Source organism: Thunnus maccoyii, chromosome 8 (genome assembly GCF_910596095.1).
Source record: "Thunnus maccoyii chromosome 8, fThuMac1.1, whole genome shotgun sequence".
In the NCBI taxonomy this organism is placed as follows: Eukaryota; Metazoa; Chordata; class Actinopteri; order Scombriformes; family Scombridae; genus Thunnus; species Thunnus maccoyii.
In genome coordinates this window covers 14,467,656-14,487,158 of record NC_056540.1, presented here as the reverse complement: position 1 = coordinate 14,487,158, position 19,503 = coordinate 14,467,656, and the positions used below count along the sequence as shown (strand labels likewise).

The 19,503-nt window shown below is 43.1% G+C and overlaps 1 protein-coding gene across 4 annotated transcripts in view; it reads left to right on the top strand.

Annotated features, from left to right (window-relative positions):
• The window catches only part of col23a1a (collagen type XXIII alpha 1 chain a), a 122,274-nt gene that overhangs the window by 70,997 nt on the left and 31,774 nt on the right, over positions 1-19,503 (top strand). For all 4 annotated transcript variants that reach the window (XM_042419198.1, XM_042419200.1, XM_042419197.1 and 1 more), the window contains exon 3: positions 17,198-17,242. In XM_042419198.1, coding sequence (XP_042275132.1) covers positions 17,198-17,242 — 45 coding nt within the window. The remainder of the gene's footprint in view (positions 1-17,197; positions 17,243-19,503) is intronic.

Below are 19,503 nucleotides of genomic sequence, written 5' to 3'. Positions count from 1 at the left end.
GTAGAAATGATAAACAACAAATAGTATAACCAATGGGAGGCCCTGTGAATAAAAATCTCCACATATGCTATATTTTTGTATTACCACTTATATTATGCTATCACATGAACCAATCTTAGCTAGCTAGCTATCTTGCTAACATATAGGCAGCAGGGTGCATGCAAGATAACTCCTCAGTTACCATTACATTAAGTGTGCGTTTTGTAGAGATACAGGGATCTGATGGTTTTGACTATTGAATCATGCTAGATTTGATATTGTCTACAGTCAATATGAAGCTACATTTAGTGTGCAAACCAGCGACGTAACGCCACGTTAGCGTGACTTGGCAGGCCAAACGCCCACAATAGCTTCTTTCTAGCTTGTGACATGAGCTGCTAGCTTTGTTCTTGAACATGCCTTATTCAGGTTGTGATGAATTTTAAACCAACAAGCAGATGTAGCTGATAGAAGTCACCTTATTTTTCGTTATGAGTAACTTGTAATGTTCAAATTGGTTAAAATGTAATTCATGGTTTTTTTTTATGTAATGTTAATTTTGGGTGCTTACAGGAGGCTACAATGCCTTCCAAAAGGAGGAGACTACAACAGAGAGAAAGAGCTGAGGGAGGGAGGGAGGCCATTAAGAGGAGTGTCTGGGCTTAACCAGGAATCATTGAGTAAAGCCACTGTCAGCATCAAGTCCAAGAAAATTCAACTGGCTACACTAAAGTGTTCAGTTGTCTTAGTGAAATTTTTGCAGTGAGAGATGAGGTATGAAATGTTTCATAGTTGTGTGGGTTGGGGGGAGGTTTTTGAACAGCCACAAAGAGGGTTTGCGGGCTGGAATACTTGAAGATGGTAGGAAAGCACACACAAAAACTCCTCATAATGTGTCATATACAAGTCGTATGAATAGACCTTTGTTGTTATAGGCTTGCTATTATTGGGGCTAATGTTACCCCAAACTTCAACAGATGTCTTAAGTTCTTTTTCTCTAAATTGTATGTATGTCTGTAAAGTGTCTTCCTTAAAGTTTGAATGCTTTACAAAGCTTCTGCTGTCTATAACAAGTAATTAAATGAAAGACCATTGTGCCATGTTGAAACGGTGTCATCACCATACAGGCCATACTGTATAGATGGCTGTGTTAAGCTCAAGACGCACAATCATATTGCTGCTGAAACTAGTTACAAGAAACTATATCTGCAATAATGTTTTAACTTACACTAACAGTGTGCAGTTTTTTAAATTTCATTTATCTCTAAAATTTTAAAACAATTTACAAAGTGGAAATTGATTTATGGTTAGTTATTTATGGTTAGCAACAGCCCCTCAAAATGTCTGTGCACATCCCTAACTCCATGCTGTTAGGTTATCACCTTTGTCCAATCAGCTCCCACATCCACATCGTCATCAATCAATCACTCATTGTCATCAAGTTTCAATTTTGACCTTTAACTTGTTTGCCCCCTGTGGCAGCGCCTGCTAGAATCTTCAAAAGCTCTGTGTTTGCTGTGCACAGGGGGGCGTAGCTGCAGAGTGAGGAAAATACACAGTCGCAGTCTTCAGAGGAAGCCGAGCAGTTTAAATATGAAACCCACAGCCTTCATGTCACTTTCAACTCCTGCTGGAGAAACTGACGGAAACTCTTCATTGCGGTTGTGCTGTGAAACGTTATGTGAAGCACGGGGTCGGGGATTGTTAGCAGCAGCGCAGTTGAATAGTGGTGGAATCTGTATTGGCACCTGGAAGTAATTGTGTTTCCCTCCCTGGAATATTTATGTATTGGTGAATTATTCTAAGCATGTTCCCTGTGTTTATTTCTACAATGACGTCTGGCTGCATGGCAGAACAACCATGCAGCCAATCTGTCCACTCAGAAAGTGGATAAATTTAAAAAAAAAAAAAAAAAAACAGCTGCGTGTGTGTGTGTAATAGAGAGATAGAGAGAGAAATGTGCAACTATTGACAGTGCAGCAGCAAACTCAATCTGACTGTATCTCTCATTAAAGTAGAGTCAGCCCACCTCCCCTCAGGCTTCTCTTTTTATACGCACCACCCCATATCCAAACACTGTTAAAGACTCATAAAAACTCAGCATAATATTTTCATATCTGTCATCTTATGCTGTTATAAAGGTCCCAAAGGGAGAGGAAGTTGCCTTCGTTTGTGGTATCCATTCCCATCATAACACACAAGCTCCAGTTTCCCATGGGTGTGTTTGTTGTGATGTCTTGTGGCACCAAGGCAAACAGACACAGTCTACACAAGGCCTACAGGCCTGGTGGATTTGTTTAGTCTTGGTGGGCAGGACACAAGGAGAGGATTTTGGTATTCTGTGTATGTATGATTGTTAACTTAAAACAAACACACAAGGGGTTGTGAATTTCAAAAGTATATGAAATGACTTATCCTCCTCTATTCACTGTGGTCTCTGTGTATAAGATTTATTGGCCTTTGTGAGTTTTGCAGCATTGAAAGATAATCCTGGTTATTTCAACACGGGTCTTTTCATATATAATTGTCTGACATTCATGGTCCCCAGAGGATAAATCCTACAGTCTTTGGTAATCTCGTGACTTTTCCTTAAGCGCCACCATGAGGTTGACATGTGGTAGAGATATTCATGTACACTCCAGATGGTTTGTAACAACTAGTTTATGATTTAGTACCTGCAAAACTAATGACATTCAATGGGCCTCAGCTGTACTTTATGTTTACGTAGTGGCTTACACAGAACTACTCTCCGGAGACTGAAAATGTGATTGCTGTTATTTCTCTTTCTTTCTGGTTTCTAAACAAACTACCTTGACCATAATCTTTTTAATGAAGGAACATGTCATCCAGTGTGGCGGTATGACTCGTTGACGTGTTTTTAATACTTCTGGACAACAATGGTCGGTCTACAGCCCAGAAGAATAAGATATATCAAGCTTTGGATACACACACAATGCTTAAGTAGGATGAATTCAATGTTGGTTTGGCTCTGCTCCTTTAGCTTGTCTTATTAGCATTTCAGTAGCTCTGCATGCTAACCTATTCACTGACAGCAGGTCCACTAGCCTAGCGTAGTAGCTATACATCTCTTTTTGTCAAGAGTACTACAAAACTACTTGATTATTAACCAACCTTTTGTTAGAAACAAAGAGACAGACAGCCTCTGTACTATGCCTTTTTAAATGATCTTTACTGCATATTATTTATGCCCTGTATATACATTTTTTCAACCCTTTACAGAACCAGAATTGTCCCTTAAAAGCAAACATTGAGTGCAGATACCCATCAGCCCCCTCTGTAGGATGTTTCCTTAACAAGCAAAGTGATTAGATAAGCTCCGAAGTGACGGAGGCGTGTGTTTATATGTGTCAGGGACGGAGGTGGGTATGTACCGTATGCTGAGGGGTGAGAATGGTGCTGAAGGGATGGGGGAGGGTGGCGGGTGAAAGATGACACTCTGACAAGTGGTGTTTATGAGAGTACAGAATACCAAAGGACAAGTGTTGGCTGCCTTGAATATGAGACAGAGGGAGAGAAAAGTAAGAGGAGGGTGACTGAGACAGAGATCTGCATGAGAGAAAGTGAGAGGAAGACTGAAGTCGAGAGCCAGGCGGGAAGACGTGACATGGACATGAGCATCCCTCTCAGACTGACACCAGCTCTTAACCCAGAGGTCAGAAAGAGAGGTGTGGCAAGATAGAGTGAGAAGGCGAATTGGTATATATTGTATGACACAACCACAGACGGATCCTGAGAGAACCACATAACAAGTTGCAACATGTGTTTGCATGTTAATTTCACTATCAAAGTCTGTCTCTTATCAGTTGAATGTGTGCTGGGCGGCGATGCCTGCAAAGAAAATGTGAGTGGGTATGTGTGAGGGTCAAAGGTCATCTGTCTTGGAGTGCAGTGGCAGATTTATGGTTTTCACCAACCTGAAGGCTGGGGGTCACATGCTGACTGTGTTACACACCTTAGCCATCGCACACACACACACAGAGAAAGTTGTGGTACACGGAGAATACCAGCCTGCTGGTGCCAGGTCATGTGCCTTTAGGTCCAAGTAATAGATAAAGCAAAGAATGAGGCCTGACTGACGTGTGCACGATTGTGTGTGCAAGTGTGTCAGCTTTGGTTCTACCATCTGGCCTCAGGGTAAAGCATATAAAGTCTGATTAAGATGGAGGACATGGGACATTGATCAGTAAAGAAACAAGCTTTGGTCCCGGGATGAAAGAACAAAGTCGGATCATGTTGCTCTGTATCATTAATACCTATCAAGAGCAATACGAAGCTTAAAACAGCCAGACGTGGATGGATGGGAGGATGAGAGGCCGAAAAAGAAAAAAAGAGCGAGAGGTTTCTCAGGGTTACACTGCTGCCCCTCTCTTCCTTACTTTATTCATTCATTATCTCCCTCCCTTCTGCTGTCACTCTCCAAAGAGGGCTTATATCTCCAATTTGGTGGTTTAGTTATGAAATCCAAACCCACATTCTGCAGTGCATTTTTCTGCTAGTTTATACTCCTCTTTCTCTTCTGATGTCTGTTGATTTCAGAGGTTTATCTTACCTGAAGGGATCCAAACATTTGTATACTTGCACTTTGGGGAATATGCTTTCTTGCCAAGAGTAAGATGAAAAGATTGATACTGCTTAGCATAAAGACTGGAAACAACTCCGGCTCTGTCTGGCTCTGTCCAAAGGTATCAAATCCATCCACCAGCACCTCTAAAGCTCATTAATTAACACATTTCATCTCATTTGTTTAATCCGTACAAAAAACCAAAGTATCAAAAATAAGGTTGTGCTGTTACAATGGCTACTTTTTGTGCTAAGCTTAGCTGACCAGCAGCTGTCTGCAGCTTCATATTTAACAGATAGACATGAGAGCGGTATCGATAATCTCTTCTAACTCTCGGCAAGAAAGTAAATAAGGGTATTTAATAATGATGGGCTAAGCTAACGTTTATTATTAGACTGTATGCCTGGTATTCATCTGCACTCCTCTGCCTTAAATGGGTGCTTTAGGTCTGACCTGCTCCTCCTACACTGTAATCTCTGACAGCCAAAACTGATAATTAAGTCCTGTTAGCACTCCCTTGCCAAAATCTGAGTCCTGTGTATGTATTTACTAAAAGCAAGCAACATGAATTTAATGTTGTCATCTGACCTCATCTTAATTTACTACAACAACAGAGCTGTTGAAAATGTGCTATTAGAAATGGTTTTAACAGAACATTGACTGATTGTGCTCTAAGAAGCATTTAAGCATGTTTGGTTTTATTTAAGGTCATATTGCCTTAGCTCCAGTCAGGTGCACGCAGACAAAGCCTCCATTGTGGGAAAAACCCAGATAGTTAGTTTTACTATAAACCTCCTCTGACCGATTTATGAGGCGGCCCCCATCCTGTGAATAAAAATATGAAACATTTTGAAAGCGCTACCATTTGGCGAGGGCCCTAAATCACTTTCGAGGTGACCGCAAAATGTATTTCTTGTACTGTTGTATCATTTTACCCACAACACCCGTTGATCTGGGGCTCCGGGACGCCAAGAACCTGTCTGTTGGTCAGAGGGGCGTTACGACCACAAGCAGTTTTCTTCCACTTGACCTGGCAGACGAGAACTGAAACCTGAAGCTGTTCTAGCGCTGTACACCAGGGTGGCTCCAAACTTTGATTAGTGTTTGGGTGAGGCTGGGGATGGGTCAGCACGTCCTTGCTTGGTTTTGGTCCTATGAGTGGGGTCGTAAAAAGACGTTCCTTTTTGGGGCTTGTGTCACTGAGCAGACAAACTCAGATATGCAACGACTTTTTTTCCTCCTTTTTCCACTCTTGTTGGCTCTCATTGAGAAATGAGGGAGTTTAGATTTTGCGCCAGTGGCAACTAAGGTAGCTGGGGCAGGAACAAGGTACATCAGGAGAGCTGGAGACTAGTCAATGTTCGTATTGGGTGTGAAGAATAAATTCCATTACTTGAAATAGTAAACATGCATAGGAGCAAATGAAGGTGACATGACTGACTTTGGATGAGGCGTTAGATGAGTGTGTGTTGAGTGAAATGAGCTAAATGATCACTCACTCTCTCTCTGCAGCTGTGGTCCCCTATCTTTTGCCTACGTGCTCCATCTTGACCCTTATGCAAGGTCACTACGTTATGAATGCTGATACAGAGATGTGATTGGTCAACAAGGGTGAATGGCACATACCTACTGTCATGCACTCCCAGCTGTGTTTAACTTTCATTACTACACATGAAGGCTATCAGACATATCAGCTGTGTCAGCCATCTATCACAGTCGCAGCTGTCGGGCACGAGGACTAACATAGTTTGAGACACACAACCTCTACACACACACACACACACACACACACACACACACAATTGTAAATACCCTCAGACACAAATCCACACAGCGGCGGTCTCTCAGGCAGGGCCATCTGCTCAGAGAAATGTAAAACTGCAGATACCTTGACGGATATTTATTGAAGATGATGTTATATATTGCATGTGCGAGAATGGTTGAATGTAAACTCACAACAGGCTGAAACATCAGACTGATCCCAATCTATCACCGGGTGTGTTTAGGGCGTGACAGCCATCCCAGCCATGTTCTGACCCCCTTGGAACCTGAGCAGCTGATTGGACCAAATATGGAAGCCACCAATCAGATAAAGTGACGCATGACCCCCTCCCATAAAGTTCACACTGGGGCAAGTCTGCACCTGCCATAGGAGCAGCTTCACAACACAACACACACACGAGATACAGTACACTGTTCTCGTCCTTGAATCACGCAGCAGTGAAAGGGGACATGGTTTATGTTACCTAAGTAACATCACAGCACAGAGATCGAGAGGCATCCAGAAACTCTGCAGTCATGGCATCATATCTCGAGGCGCTATGAAATTATATCCTCCTTACACACACCTGTATGTGTCTTTGAAATAAACAGATGATCATCTTTAAAAGAAACAGTTCGTATTGAAATCCCCAAGAGTTTATGAGTGATCACAGAAGCGTTAGCACTGACGTAAGTGACAGACTGAGTTCATGTCCCAGCAGGCCGCAGCAGCCGCTCAGATGACATGATCCTGTAGTGCAGTGGCGCCCAACAAGTCGATTGCAGGGTGCTTACAGGTCGATCATAAAATCCTTTTTGGATAGTGAGTGTATGTATCACTAACAATCCCCGACACAGAACTTTGTAGAGTCAGTGTCAACCAGTCAGTCTGCGCATGTTTATTTTGTTGTCACATACTGCCATCTACTAGTTGGTTAGTTAGATGTAACGTTAATTGAATGCAAGTACCGTGATGGGCTCTTCAATGACAAAGTGAAAGACAGTTTGGTTGAGCCATGGATGTGCTGACTAAGCTGCAGTGTTAGCATTCTTCACAGTATCGGCTTGTTTTTTTCTTTTAAAAAAAAAAATATATATAGTCTCCATCACAACTGATGGGGCCCCCGAGATTGTGGGTCGTGCAAACGGTTTTGTTGCCTTGTGTAAATGACACAATTCTTTCCCAGACTTTGCCATTATCATTGCATCATCCAACAAACGTTGTGTGAGAAACCTTCAGAGGACACTCTTCTGTGCTCAGGTGGATTGTTAAATGGTAAATAGACTGCATTAATATAGCACCTTTCTAGTCTTATCGACCACTCAAAGCGCTTTACAGTTCATGCCAACAATGACCCATTCACATACACATTCATACACTGATGGCAGAGGCAGCCATGCAAGCTGCCAACCTGCTCATCAGCAGTGTTACATCACTTCCTATCCAAAGTGCCCCACAATGTCTCTATGCTCACCCATTTATACACACCAATGGCCATCAGGAGCAATTTGAAGTTTAGTGTCTTTGACACTTTGACATGTGGACTGGAGGAGCTGGGGATCAAACCACCAACCTTCTGATTAGTGGACGGCCTGGTCTACCTCCTGAGCTACAGCTGCCCAGTGGAAGAGACTGAAGTGGAACACACTGAGTTGCCATGCGATGGCTGAGCAGAGGCAAATTTCTGGTGAGATTTTGCGAGCTATTGCCTGAAGTGAAAGAATTTCTCAGGCAGTCTAAAGATGCAGTGTTTGCCCAGTTTGATGACCAGCAGTGGCTCAGGGACTTGGCATTCCTCGCTGACTTGACTGGCATTCTGAATGAGCTGAGTTTAGAGTTGCAGGGAAAAAACAAAATTGACATGATCAGCGCTTTGATCACTTTAAAGCGCGAACTACAGCTACTTTCAACCAAGCTCCAGCGCCAAGACTTACACTACTTTCAAAGCATGCATTCAGAACCGGAGTGTCAGGGCAAAGATGCAGCTCAACTCGACAATGCCTGCTACATTGAACATGTCCAGAGCATTGTATTGGTGTTTGGAAGACGTTTCACAGACTTTGCATCACTTGAGCCAGGCGCCTTATACATGTGTTTCCTGTTTGGCACAGATATTGATGTGGATGACATTGCCTCCAAAGTGGGAACACTTTTCCTCCTGGACACTACTGCAGTGGAGAAGGAAATTCTCACCCTTCAGAATGATGTTCAGATGAAATCCAGGGCATCCGCTGACAAGAAGACTGAATTTTGGCACCTGCTCTCAGAGAAGTAAGAAGATGTGCCTTTTGCCTGTCAAATCCTATTTGGATCAACCTACCTATGTAAATCTGCCTTCTCCTATATTAAAAACCACAAAGGCCAAGTTCAAATCCACCATGACAGATGACCACCTATCCGCCTGCCTGAGACTCGCCACCAGCTGCTACACTCCTGAGAAACTATCATCCTCCTCCCAATGCCAAAGATCCCATTAGGGTAATCACTCCCTTCTCTGAAATGGAAAACATGTGTCTGCAGAATAAATATTGCCATCCCCCTTATCTTACTGTCATACTGTATATTACTGCACAAATTGTGCTTCACAATCATTTTTGCTGGGTCCTAGAACTTACCCTTTTTTCTGTCTCACCTTTTTAGAATCTGCGTCAGCCAGAAAAGACAGAATATGATATTTAGGGGGGCAAATGTTAGACTGCTCAAATAGGTCCTGGCAGTATCCCAGCTATAGAAACACAGGGTTTTGGACAAGTATTAACCCCTCACATCACAGCAATACTGAGGTGCTGATATATGTGCTGACATCTCAAAGATCCATTGTGCGCCAGTTTGTCCTATGTTTGCACACATGGTGGATGTACAGTACATATTACCTGTATGTGTCCGGTTTTCACTGAGCCAAGACTCCTGGAGTGCAGATGTATTGCCGTTTTGTTTTGTTTTTTCTACAATGAATGGACTTTGAATTGTTTGAGTAGTCATGAATATTTTCTCACATGGATATTTTCTTGCCAGTTAGCCTCTAAGCCTACAGTGCAGTTTCTTTATTCAAAATCCTCTATTTGAGTAATCAAAAAAGATATTTATGTAGCCTGTTTCAGAAAATTACACCATGTTTCCCAGACATTAACCCTTGTAAGAAATGTGGCTGATTTTATTTACTGCTCGTTCACCCCATTTGGCTTTGCTCCACGTAATCAATCACATCCCTCCATGATTGGCTGGGGGCGACCCATTCCACATTAATGTTGATTCTCTGCCTTCGATTCTTGATCCACATGTATCAGATGGCATTTTGGGATTATTTGCTTAAGCTAGTGAGTGGGTTGGCAGAGCAGAGGGCTTTGCACTGAGATATAATTACTACCAGACCAGTGACAATAGAGTATTGGTGCATAGTGGATGGATTGGGCCAGGCGCAATACGGCAGGACTGGTGGAAGGAGTGTGTTCAAGATTAGGAGTAGTGTGAGATATTCTAACATTCAGTCATAACATTCTTGATCTTAGCTTCATACAATCTTCAAAAGCAGAGTTGAGGGAGGTGGTTATACAGTGGAAATGCAAATAACAAGTTTAGTTGGAAGTTGGAGTTAAACAGGAAAGTTAGATGTTAAACAGGAAATGATTGTTGCGGATGGGCAATAGTGTTTGGCTGTTTGGCATGTCAGTTTAGATTATTTTGTGGCACGCCAAGTCACGTCTGTGTAATCAGCCTCTGGACAATCTGCACCATATTCCACTGGGTGCACGGCTGGCTGCATGCTCTCACCTTGGCTTCCACAGAGGCTGTAATTACCTGTCTGTTTCAGGTGTGAGAGAAGAAGAGACATATACCAGAACAAGAAGCTAGCTTAAGATAATGGCAAAGGGCATCAGGGGTGAGACACCTGTGAAAAAAGATAGAACTAGAAATAATGATGGAGACATGAATTTGATTTCAGTTGACTGGGATTTGGTTTGAAGAAAGAGGAAGATAGAGGGGGTGGAATTCTTTCCAGTAAAACTGTCGGGGTTAAAGAAGGAGACTAGCTGGAATAAAGCTCCTCCTTTTGAACATTCACACCATGTTTCCTCAACCATGGCCCACACGTCGCCCCACACACTGTCTTCTATTACAGCCACACACAAATACTGCAGTTTTCGTTTAAAGTCATGGTGATTAGTGCACTTTTCTCTTTATTCCTTTACACTTGAAGACCCCACCCCCCATTCCCTCCATGCCCAGCTCTCCGGTTTTGCTCTAACATGTTCCAGAACGTCAAACTAGAACCACATTTTATGAATGAATAAAGGATACAAAGATAAAAGAGCATTTTAGCCTGTTACAGACCACCATTCGACATAGACTGGCACTGGACGAAACTGACACTTCAAAAAATCCTTGTCAAATTACCACAGCACACATTGATGCCACTGATGTTCATCACTTTAAAGAGTCTAATACAGTTATCTTAAATCAATCAATCACATAACATTATTATCAATCTTAAGAATGTGATCCAAATGCTTAAAGGAAGCACACAGTAGTCGGGTACTCTCAAGACACAACCTTGCCATCGGTCACACCACCTGAAGGCCTATGCTCCTTCAGGTGACCCGTGTATTATCTTAATCCCCGCCCTACATGCGTGCCAGTTTGTGTTAACCCTTGTGTTTATTCTCCATGAGGACTGGATTTCACACCTCGAGGCTTCCTGGAAGTTCTTGTAGCATTGGTGGCCCCAAATTGATCTTATCTACAAACATAACCCTCGTTCTCACCTCAGCGTTGCAGCAATGGCTGCTGTCCCCTTCCTTCAGCCAGATCTCCCATTCGTTATGGGATTCACTGGTTCTCACATCTGAGGGTGGCAATTCGTCATAGGAGGTTTCTCAATAGCCAGTGCTGTTGACACTTTTTCTAAGATAGCAACATGAAAAATGTGCAGATATTTTTACTGCCAAGCTGAAGCCATAGAGGATAGGCGTGTATGTGCGTGTAAAGGTGTGGGGATTGCTCATTTGCGTTCAAGTGTGTTTGTACGCTTAAAATCCTCTTGAGTACCCAAATTCCAATGTCTGTGGTTACAGTCTCTTCTAATGGAAGTACCACCCAGGAGTTAGTCTGAATTGCGCTGAAAACCAAGTCTTTCTTATACACACCAACATGACCAGCATCAACAAACACACATCTAAGTGTGAAGGTGTATGTGGGTGCACGCGCATGTGATTCACTTTCAGCTAAGCAGGGTTTGTTTATCTGGGGTCAACTCATTTAAAACATCGTCACGCAAGGGCATTCTTTTAAAAAAAAAAAAAAAAAAAAGGACAAGCATGCACAGACTCATAGACATGCTTGTATTTACTTGAGCTCATAACAAACTCTGAGCATCCAACATTTTTCAGGGTTTCCCACCTTTGCTATCTTCTAAAAAGTTAATACACTTTTATGATATATAACAACTTCAGGGAAGGAACACAATGAATGCCATATATTTATGAGTGTGTCTAATGTTTTGGCTGTTATCTACTAACTACAGAGAGATGAGGCGAGATGTGTCATGACCTTAGCTAAACACTCATTCCAGTCCTCAGACTACCTTTTCTGCCTCCGTTTGAGTATGTAATACAGCCGGTAGCACCTGAGGACAAAGCCCTTGTCTTCTAACTGCTGAACTTTGGATGTTCTGGTCAGCTTTGTTGTGATCTGCTCTTATTTGCCGTGCTCGGCTGGTGCTGGCTGTGTTTTGCTAGGCCGCTCTCATTGTTTTGACTACGTCTGTCTCTCTGTGTGGGGTGGGCCTGTCTGTGCCTTCGCCTTTCATTAGCTGTGACACACAGTGACTACCCAGGCAGCCTTTCAGCACCAGCCTGCCAATCAACGCGAACCACCTGCCGGACATCACAGAAGCAGACTAGCAGAACACCACTGTTTCTCTCTTCCACCTCCTGGTTCTGTTTCAAACATGCACATGCTCTCAAGAAAATATAAACACATAATCAAATTTTTCCATAGGGGACATTTAGTCACACCAAAAGCACAAATTCATTGTCAGAGATTAGAAACCCAAACAAATGCAGGTCTGGTGAGCTTTTCATAGATGGTGCTCATTAGGAGCAAATGAATAATGCAACAGACATAAACACCTAAATAACCCTGCAGCTGTAAGAGCATGCATGCATACACACTCACACACACACACATGGGTTTACACCAGCGTCACTCAGCCTTGACAGAGCGTGTCAGGAAAACTATATGTTGAACACACTTGCATGGGGCATGAAATCGGCATCCCTTCTCTCACACAAATACACTCTCAGATAGCCTCTCACACAGACGGCCTCTCACCCAGCTCAGAGAAAATCCACCCTGCAGTCACGCAAGGCTTGATACTGAAAGTAAAACAGGAAGGTCGACTTGGTACCGATGTGCTCTCAGCTTCTTGTTTCCCCATCGCAGATGACCTTTGCATGAATACCACAGTGATGTTTACTGTATAGCATCTCTCTCTAACCACATTTCAACAGTGAGAGAGGTGAAGTATAGTCCACAACACAGACAGTCTGTATGCTCTATTACTGGCTGTGTAGTGCTTATATAAGTCACAAAAATAACTGTTCATGGCAGTGATGTGTTCAAAAACAAGAAAATTAGAGATAATAACAGTTTAAATTATTGAGATATTGTGATGCAGGTGTATTGCAGGTAACTGTTTCCTCCAGTTTCTGGTTATCTGCTGGTGCCCACTAGTGTGACTGGATGGGTATGAACCCTGTCTGAGGGGTTGAACCCGGGCTGACCCAGAAGAGACGCAGGGCAGCTGGAGAATGAATCTCCAGCATGTGAATCACATCCGTTGTCTTTTCACTTTCTTGTCGCTGTTTACATCCACCGCATGTGTCCCCCCGTCTCATTGGAACGAACGCTGGACAAACACAGGGAAACGATGATAGATCAGGAGATGGTGAGGGAGAAGTTGTGTTGTTTCAGACAAAGAGGCTAAACAGCTGCGCCCATTTGTGCAGAGACAAAACAAAGTGAGGGGAATCCTCACGGAGATATCTTATGTCAGTAAACATTCTCAGCAATTCCAATTGACTGAGACGTTTCATTATGAGCAAATTAATTCAGTCTTTGACAAAACAGCTCACTAGCTAATTTTAAACAAATGATGTATGTTATTAATATTTCTTCAGTCAAAACTTTGGATTCTTTCTGTCTGCTCTGCAATGATTGAAGTAAAATGCAGTTTTTTGGCAAAACGAGACCTGATTTTTAGTTTGTTCTGACTGTTGTGATTGTAATTAAAGCTAATTAGAGGAAAATCTGCTACTGGGATTTTTATTAAATACCATTCTTAAGTAGGAAAAATAAGTGAGACAGGAGGTGCTGCAGAGACACATCGCCTCCAGCTAACATGGAAGCAAGAAGTTGACCTTCCCCACTTACACCCTTCCTCTCCACACCCACACCCCACCTTTCTCTTCCTTTCCAGTTAAATTAAATTTTCCCCTGTCGCAGGAGGAGAAGGAGGATATGCAACAGTGGAGAGTGTTGGGGGGGGGGCAGATGGATAGATGGATAGATGTAAGTCCTGTGGTTGTGCATACGGAGTATCACATTCTGCTATTTTCATTTGGCTCTTTATTGCTCCCAGTTGTTGGGTTAAACAAAATGGGGCCTAAACGAAGAGAAAGGGAGGGGGGGGTCAGTGTTCCACCAATCCTACGCTTTGTTCCCTGGAAGCACTTTGTTTGCGAGAAATGTCACAGTAGCTAAATCAAGCCGAGCCACGGCTATGAGAAACAGACAGAGCAGATGGAGGATGTGTGTGTGTGTGTGTGTGTGTGTATGTGTGTCTAAAGCAGGCTCCAAACCGAAGGTCATAGAGATGCAGGGAGGATACTGAGATGCATTTGGTAACATTCACTGTTGCTCTGTATGTTTTGAGAGAAAAAGGGAGAGAGATGGAGACAGAAATTCAAAGAGACAGATTGTGTATCTTTGTATCTAGACACCCTTACTTAAAACCAGTAAAAGCGTTGATGGAGAAGTTGTGTGCGTGTGCGTGTGTGTGTACAGGACTGCAATGTTAAGTATGGGTACTTTTCCGGTTGCTAATGAAGGGTGCTGATGATCTGGGCAGAGATCCATGTGTTTGTTTCTCTTGGTCTCAGCTCTCTGACATTATCTCACTCAACACACAAACACAAACTCACACATAGAGTTCTAGGAAGGGATGGCCTGCTAGCTGGCCTCCAGCCAAACTTTGGACCGCATGCTTTGCAGCCCCACAAATATAGAAAAGAGCGGTTAACTTTCAGCTACAGGCAAACAGTACACACAGCCTTCCACAGTCAAATGCAGTTCATCTTGTGTGTATGTGTGTGTGTGTGTGTATTATCATCCCAGGGAGCTGTTTACATGATCGTATTCATATTCGTGACAGCTGATGCTGAGTGAGCATAAATGGTTGTGTGTCTCACAGAGAGATCTATGCACAGGATGTTGTTTTCTTTCTTAGGGGCATGACATTTGTGGAAGTCTATCTTTCTTTCTTGGGGGTGGTTTCAACACAGAGAAGGACAACCTCCTCGTTCAGTACTTGTCTTCCAATCTCTGCACTGTACTGCATCTTTTTTTTTTGCCTTGAGCCATGAAACTTTAATAGTCAAATTATGATTCAGCCTATTACTGTGTTGGTACACACATTGCGTAAAACATGTCCTCAACCCCCAGTCCATCCCTATCTGTTACTCTCTCTAACGTACACACTGTGTCTATTTTGGTGTGCTCGTGTGACATTTTCTGCCCCCGGTATGTCACAGTGAAACAGGAAGTCAGTGCTGACACCTGAGTCATGTCATGTGTCTTAGCGTTTATGTGTGTTTGTTTGTTATTATGTATGTGTTCACTCTTTCTCCTGGAATAGAAATAAGAGCCACTTCCACACTTAAAAGCACACACACAAACACACACTCTGCTCTCCTGCGCTGCTGTTTTTCCCATTAATTTCTCCAGTCAATCCAGTCCTACATCAGCTCGACACCCCCCCCCCATTCCCCCTCAACTCAGCCGCTCAGGACCAATCTCGGTCCCACCTTTCAGTCACTCTGACGCCCGCTTCTCTAGCGTTTGACGGCCGACGTGCCTTTTATGTCTCAAATAAAGGTAGAGCAGAAATGGCCCCCCATGACCCATATCCCGTAATGCATATCCCTGTTTGAGGAGACACTTCAAACGCCCAGTGACCATGTTATACAAGTATTTTTAAAGGATTGTGAAGTCATGCATGCATCTGACTTCCTTCATCCATTTATGTGCCGCTGCTCTGTGTCATCTTCCCTCCTGGACTCTCCTGACATCTCTACTGTAAGTGCAGTATATCTCTCTGTCACTCCTATCAAATTTTCCTACCTCACTGTCTTTCTCCCCACCACACTCCCTTACACATTCCTCTCTCCCCCATTACCGCTTGTCCTCCCCATCTCCAGCCCTCCAGCCCCAGGGAAATGGCCCAGCCCTCTCTGCAGAGGCCTCAGCCCCAGCAGAACAGCTCCATGCTGTTTATGGCTGCGGGGGCTGAAGCAGGGGAAGTAGATTCCATCATGAAATATGGAGGCGATTAATATAAATGTTGTAGCTGGCACGGTGTGTGTGTGTTAGTTGGCATCTGTGTCTGTGGTTTGAAACCGTCGAGGTGTTAAATGATTAAAATTATTCAATCATCAATTTCAAATGAGAGTCAATAGGTGCGCAGCTGTACTCATTTTTCATTGTTCCATTGTTGTTTTTTTTCATTGTTTTTTTCTCTCTCTCTCTCTTTTTCTGGCAATAAAGTCTAGTGGCAGCTACAAATGGTAAATGGAATCAGAGAAAGAACAAAAAACAGTAGGATTAGGTGACATTTTGCTTCACTGGCTCACTTAGCCCGAGCACAGGCGACTCTTTTTGTACTATGCTTAATTTCTTCAATTCCGAAGTCATTAATAGCTTATTGCTGCTGCATAAAAAAAGGAGGGAAATAAGGATGAAAGAAGTGAGAGAGGTAGACATGAGCAGGAGGTGGAGGAGCACAATTGAGCTTTCTTTAAAAGGGCTGGCAGAGTCAGGAAGTGATTAGGCCGCTACAATAACTCCAATAATGACAATAGGGAAAACATGTCTGCAGCCACAACCACTTAGCATCAGGAACATTACCCGGTATGGTTCCTATTTCATCACAAGAGCAGGACTGAGGGAGGGAAGGGTGGGCACATGAAAAGAGAGACAGGAGAAGTAAGGTGCTACATGTTGCTGAGCAGTAACCGTGTAAAACAATAGCTCTGCCAAATGACCAGGCAGACGCTGACGCAAATCAACAGCGGTGTAGAAATGATTCATGGTCTTGCAGCAGCATGAGGTCCGAGACTGTAGGTCGGCCACATCATCTCCTGGTTTCTCCACAACCCCTCCTGCAATTTTTTTTACAACCAGACTTCTCCATCAACAGCAGAAAACTTTTACCGGAAATGTGTCGGAGTGTGAGGAATAGGTCTGATGAACTTGAGCTGCAGCCAGAGTGAGGGGAGAATCGGTCATAAACACGCCTGAAGGTCCGGTTTGTTCAGCTCCAAATAAAATCACACACTACATTTGGTTCTGAGTGTGACGGGATCTTTCTATGATTTTGTTTTTATTTCTAGCATCTGAATTAGCGCTTACCTCACTGACCTCCAGTCGATTCCGCACCGACACACAATGTGGTGTCTCATGTGCCAGCTCATGCAGACTTAATGCCAGGCAACTCATGATCACCAGCAGTGAAACAGCAAGCAACGCTCGGTTGTTCTCTACTCATGCCTGCAGTGCTGATTTGGGGGATTTATTTCTCTGTCTGTGTGTTTTCACAGGGCCTCCAGGAAAGCGTGGAAGGATGGGAAGAAGAGGGGATCCTGGTAAGTGACGCCCACCACCTGCATTGTTTGTTTTATTTCTTCTCTCTCTCCCTCTCCCTTTTCCTGGAAGACTTTTCTTTTCTTTCTCATCTCTCTCTTGCTCGCTCCCACACACACTCTCTCTCTTTTCCTGGGTGACTGGATAAGTTTGAGAGCCGGTAAAAGCGGTGACCCACGAGTCAGGCCAGTGGATGATGGGCTGCAGTTGGCCCTTCTCCCTTTACCTCCCTATTTGCGCCGACATAGTGCTAACCTTGGCCATGTGGTTGCACTAACTTTGCCCAGATGTCAGTCGTTCTCACTGAGCGGTAGCAGCTGCAGTAGTACGGGCCTAATGAGATTCCCCCTTGCCAACATCACTACCCACCATTATTGTGTTGCTTTTTCCTTCCATCCAGACCGCAAAACATTTGTCGAAGAACCAAAACAGTGCAGAGACATAACTCTTGTTACGCAACAGGTTGTCATGACAGATAGAGCGGATGTTTAAGTTTGAGTCATCTTCTTTTTAATTGGTTTTTACTAAGTGTTGACTCCACCAAATTGCGGCGCAACAATAGTAGACGATTTTATCAAAACCTGCAGGACTGTTGCTACTCTGCAGGATATGTGTCAGATGGGAAATTTCCGATCTGGCTGTGATTCATTGTTGTGGATATTTTGTAGATGAGATCTGCTCCTGTGAACATGGTGACTTAGTGAGCAATCACTACTAAGCTTTATTGCTCTTTGATCCTTCTGGAGTATTTTAATTTCCTCTAAAGCAGTAAAGCATCTTGAAATACATTCTTGCAAGATGTTTTTTAACTTGTCTGTTTACTTGATTTTATTTGAAATACAATATTCAGTGATTAGTTGAGGCGAATATACAGTTTTACACGCTGTAGTGCCATAATGCCTATATTTGATATCCACAAATCCAGACTCTATTGATAGATGAAGATAAGACGATATTCTATATTTTTCTTATTATCAACAAATCCGAAATCAATCATATGTTAGTCCACCCCTTAACATTTTTCGATGCTCAGGCCAAAGCCCATTTGTTTCTAATGAAGATGTAACTCTAAAAAAAACAAGTCACAGATATTTACTTTTGTTTTTTAAAAGGCTAAATAATTTCCTAAATCATGTCAGCCTGTGCAACAGTGAAGCTGATGTGTTTTTAAAAGTTTTTTTGACAACAATGGAAGTTAGTGGCACAGAGGAATAAGCTACATAAGGCTTTGGCTGCACAAACAGTACTTGTTAGTGGAATCAATTCATTGTTGGTTTTGGTCTTTTTTTTTATGGGATTTGTTGAAAACAATGTATTGAATATCATCAGACTCAACTATCCAATTACATCTTAATCAACATAGACTACAGAAATCTGTCTGAGTTCTCCGCACCCGTCAGACGAACACCAGGACAGTTAAATGACCGTGTTATTCATCAGGGAGGTATGTACTGTATATTTAGCCGCTTGGTGTTTTTTCAGGAGGATTAGCATTACGAGAAAGCTCGCCATTTAGGCTTCGGTTGAGATCGGACACTGTTTGGCCGCTCACTGTCTGTCGCCGGATGGTTTGTATCTAAAAGAGTGATGTGGTTCTGTTTAGGTTCTCGCTGTCTTGTTGTTTAGTTTTGCATCCTCACGTTGCAGCCTGGGTTATCGTGCGGGGGTAGGTGGCACGTACAGGCTGTTGCACCATGACTCCAGGATGACTTTTTACATGACCAGAAGAGTACCCCAGAAAAAACAAATGAGAGTGGAGAAATAGAAGGACCTTAATAACAGGAAAGAGGGCAGACAGAGTAGTTAAGCATCTTAAAATCAGCGCTCAATGTCGCCTTGTCTCTTGCGTCAACTCTCACTATTTTCTCTCTGTTTGGTCTATTACTTGTTTTCCTCTTCTCTTCTGTTTACTTCTATGTTTCTCTCTCATTCTCTATCTCTCTTTCTCATTAGTCTCCACACACACACACACCTGTCTCAAAGTCCAACGGTTAAGGCTGCTTTTACTGCGTAGCTTCTTTAGTCAGTGTTTGTTTGTTTACCTAACTGTCTGGCCCAGGAGATCCTCGTCCCTGCGTCTAGACTTGACAGCTAAACTTGATTGACTTGGTCGTCATGCCTCATAAACCCCAACACCTCTCTCCTCTTCTTTTCCTGACACCTTCTTTGCCCTAACCACCTCCATTTTCTCATCTCTTTTTCTATTTATCTCGTCCTTAAACTGCCCTTCCCCTTGCATCAAATAAACTTCAAGCCTCACATA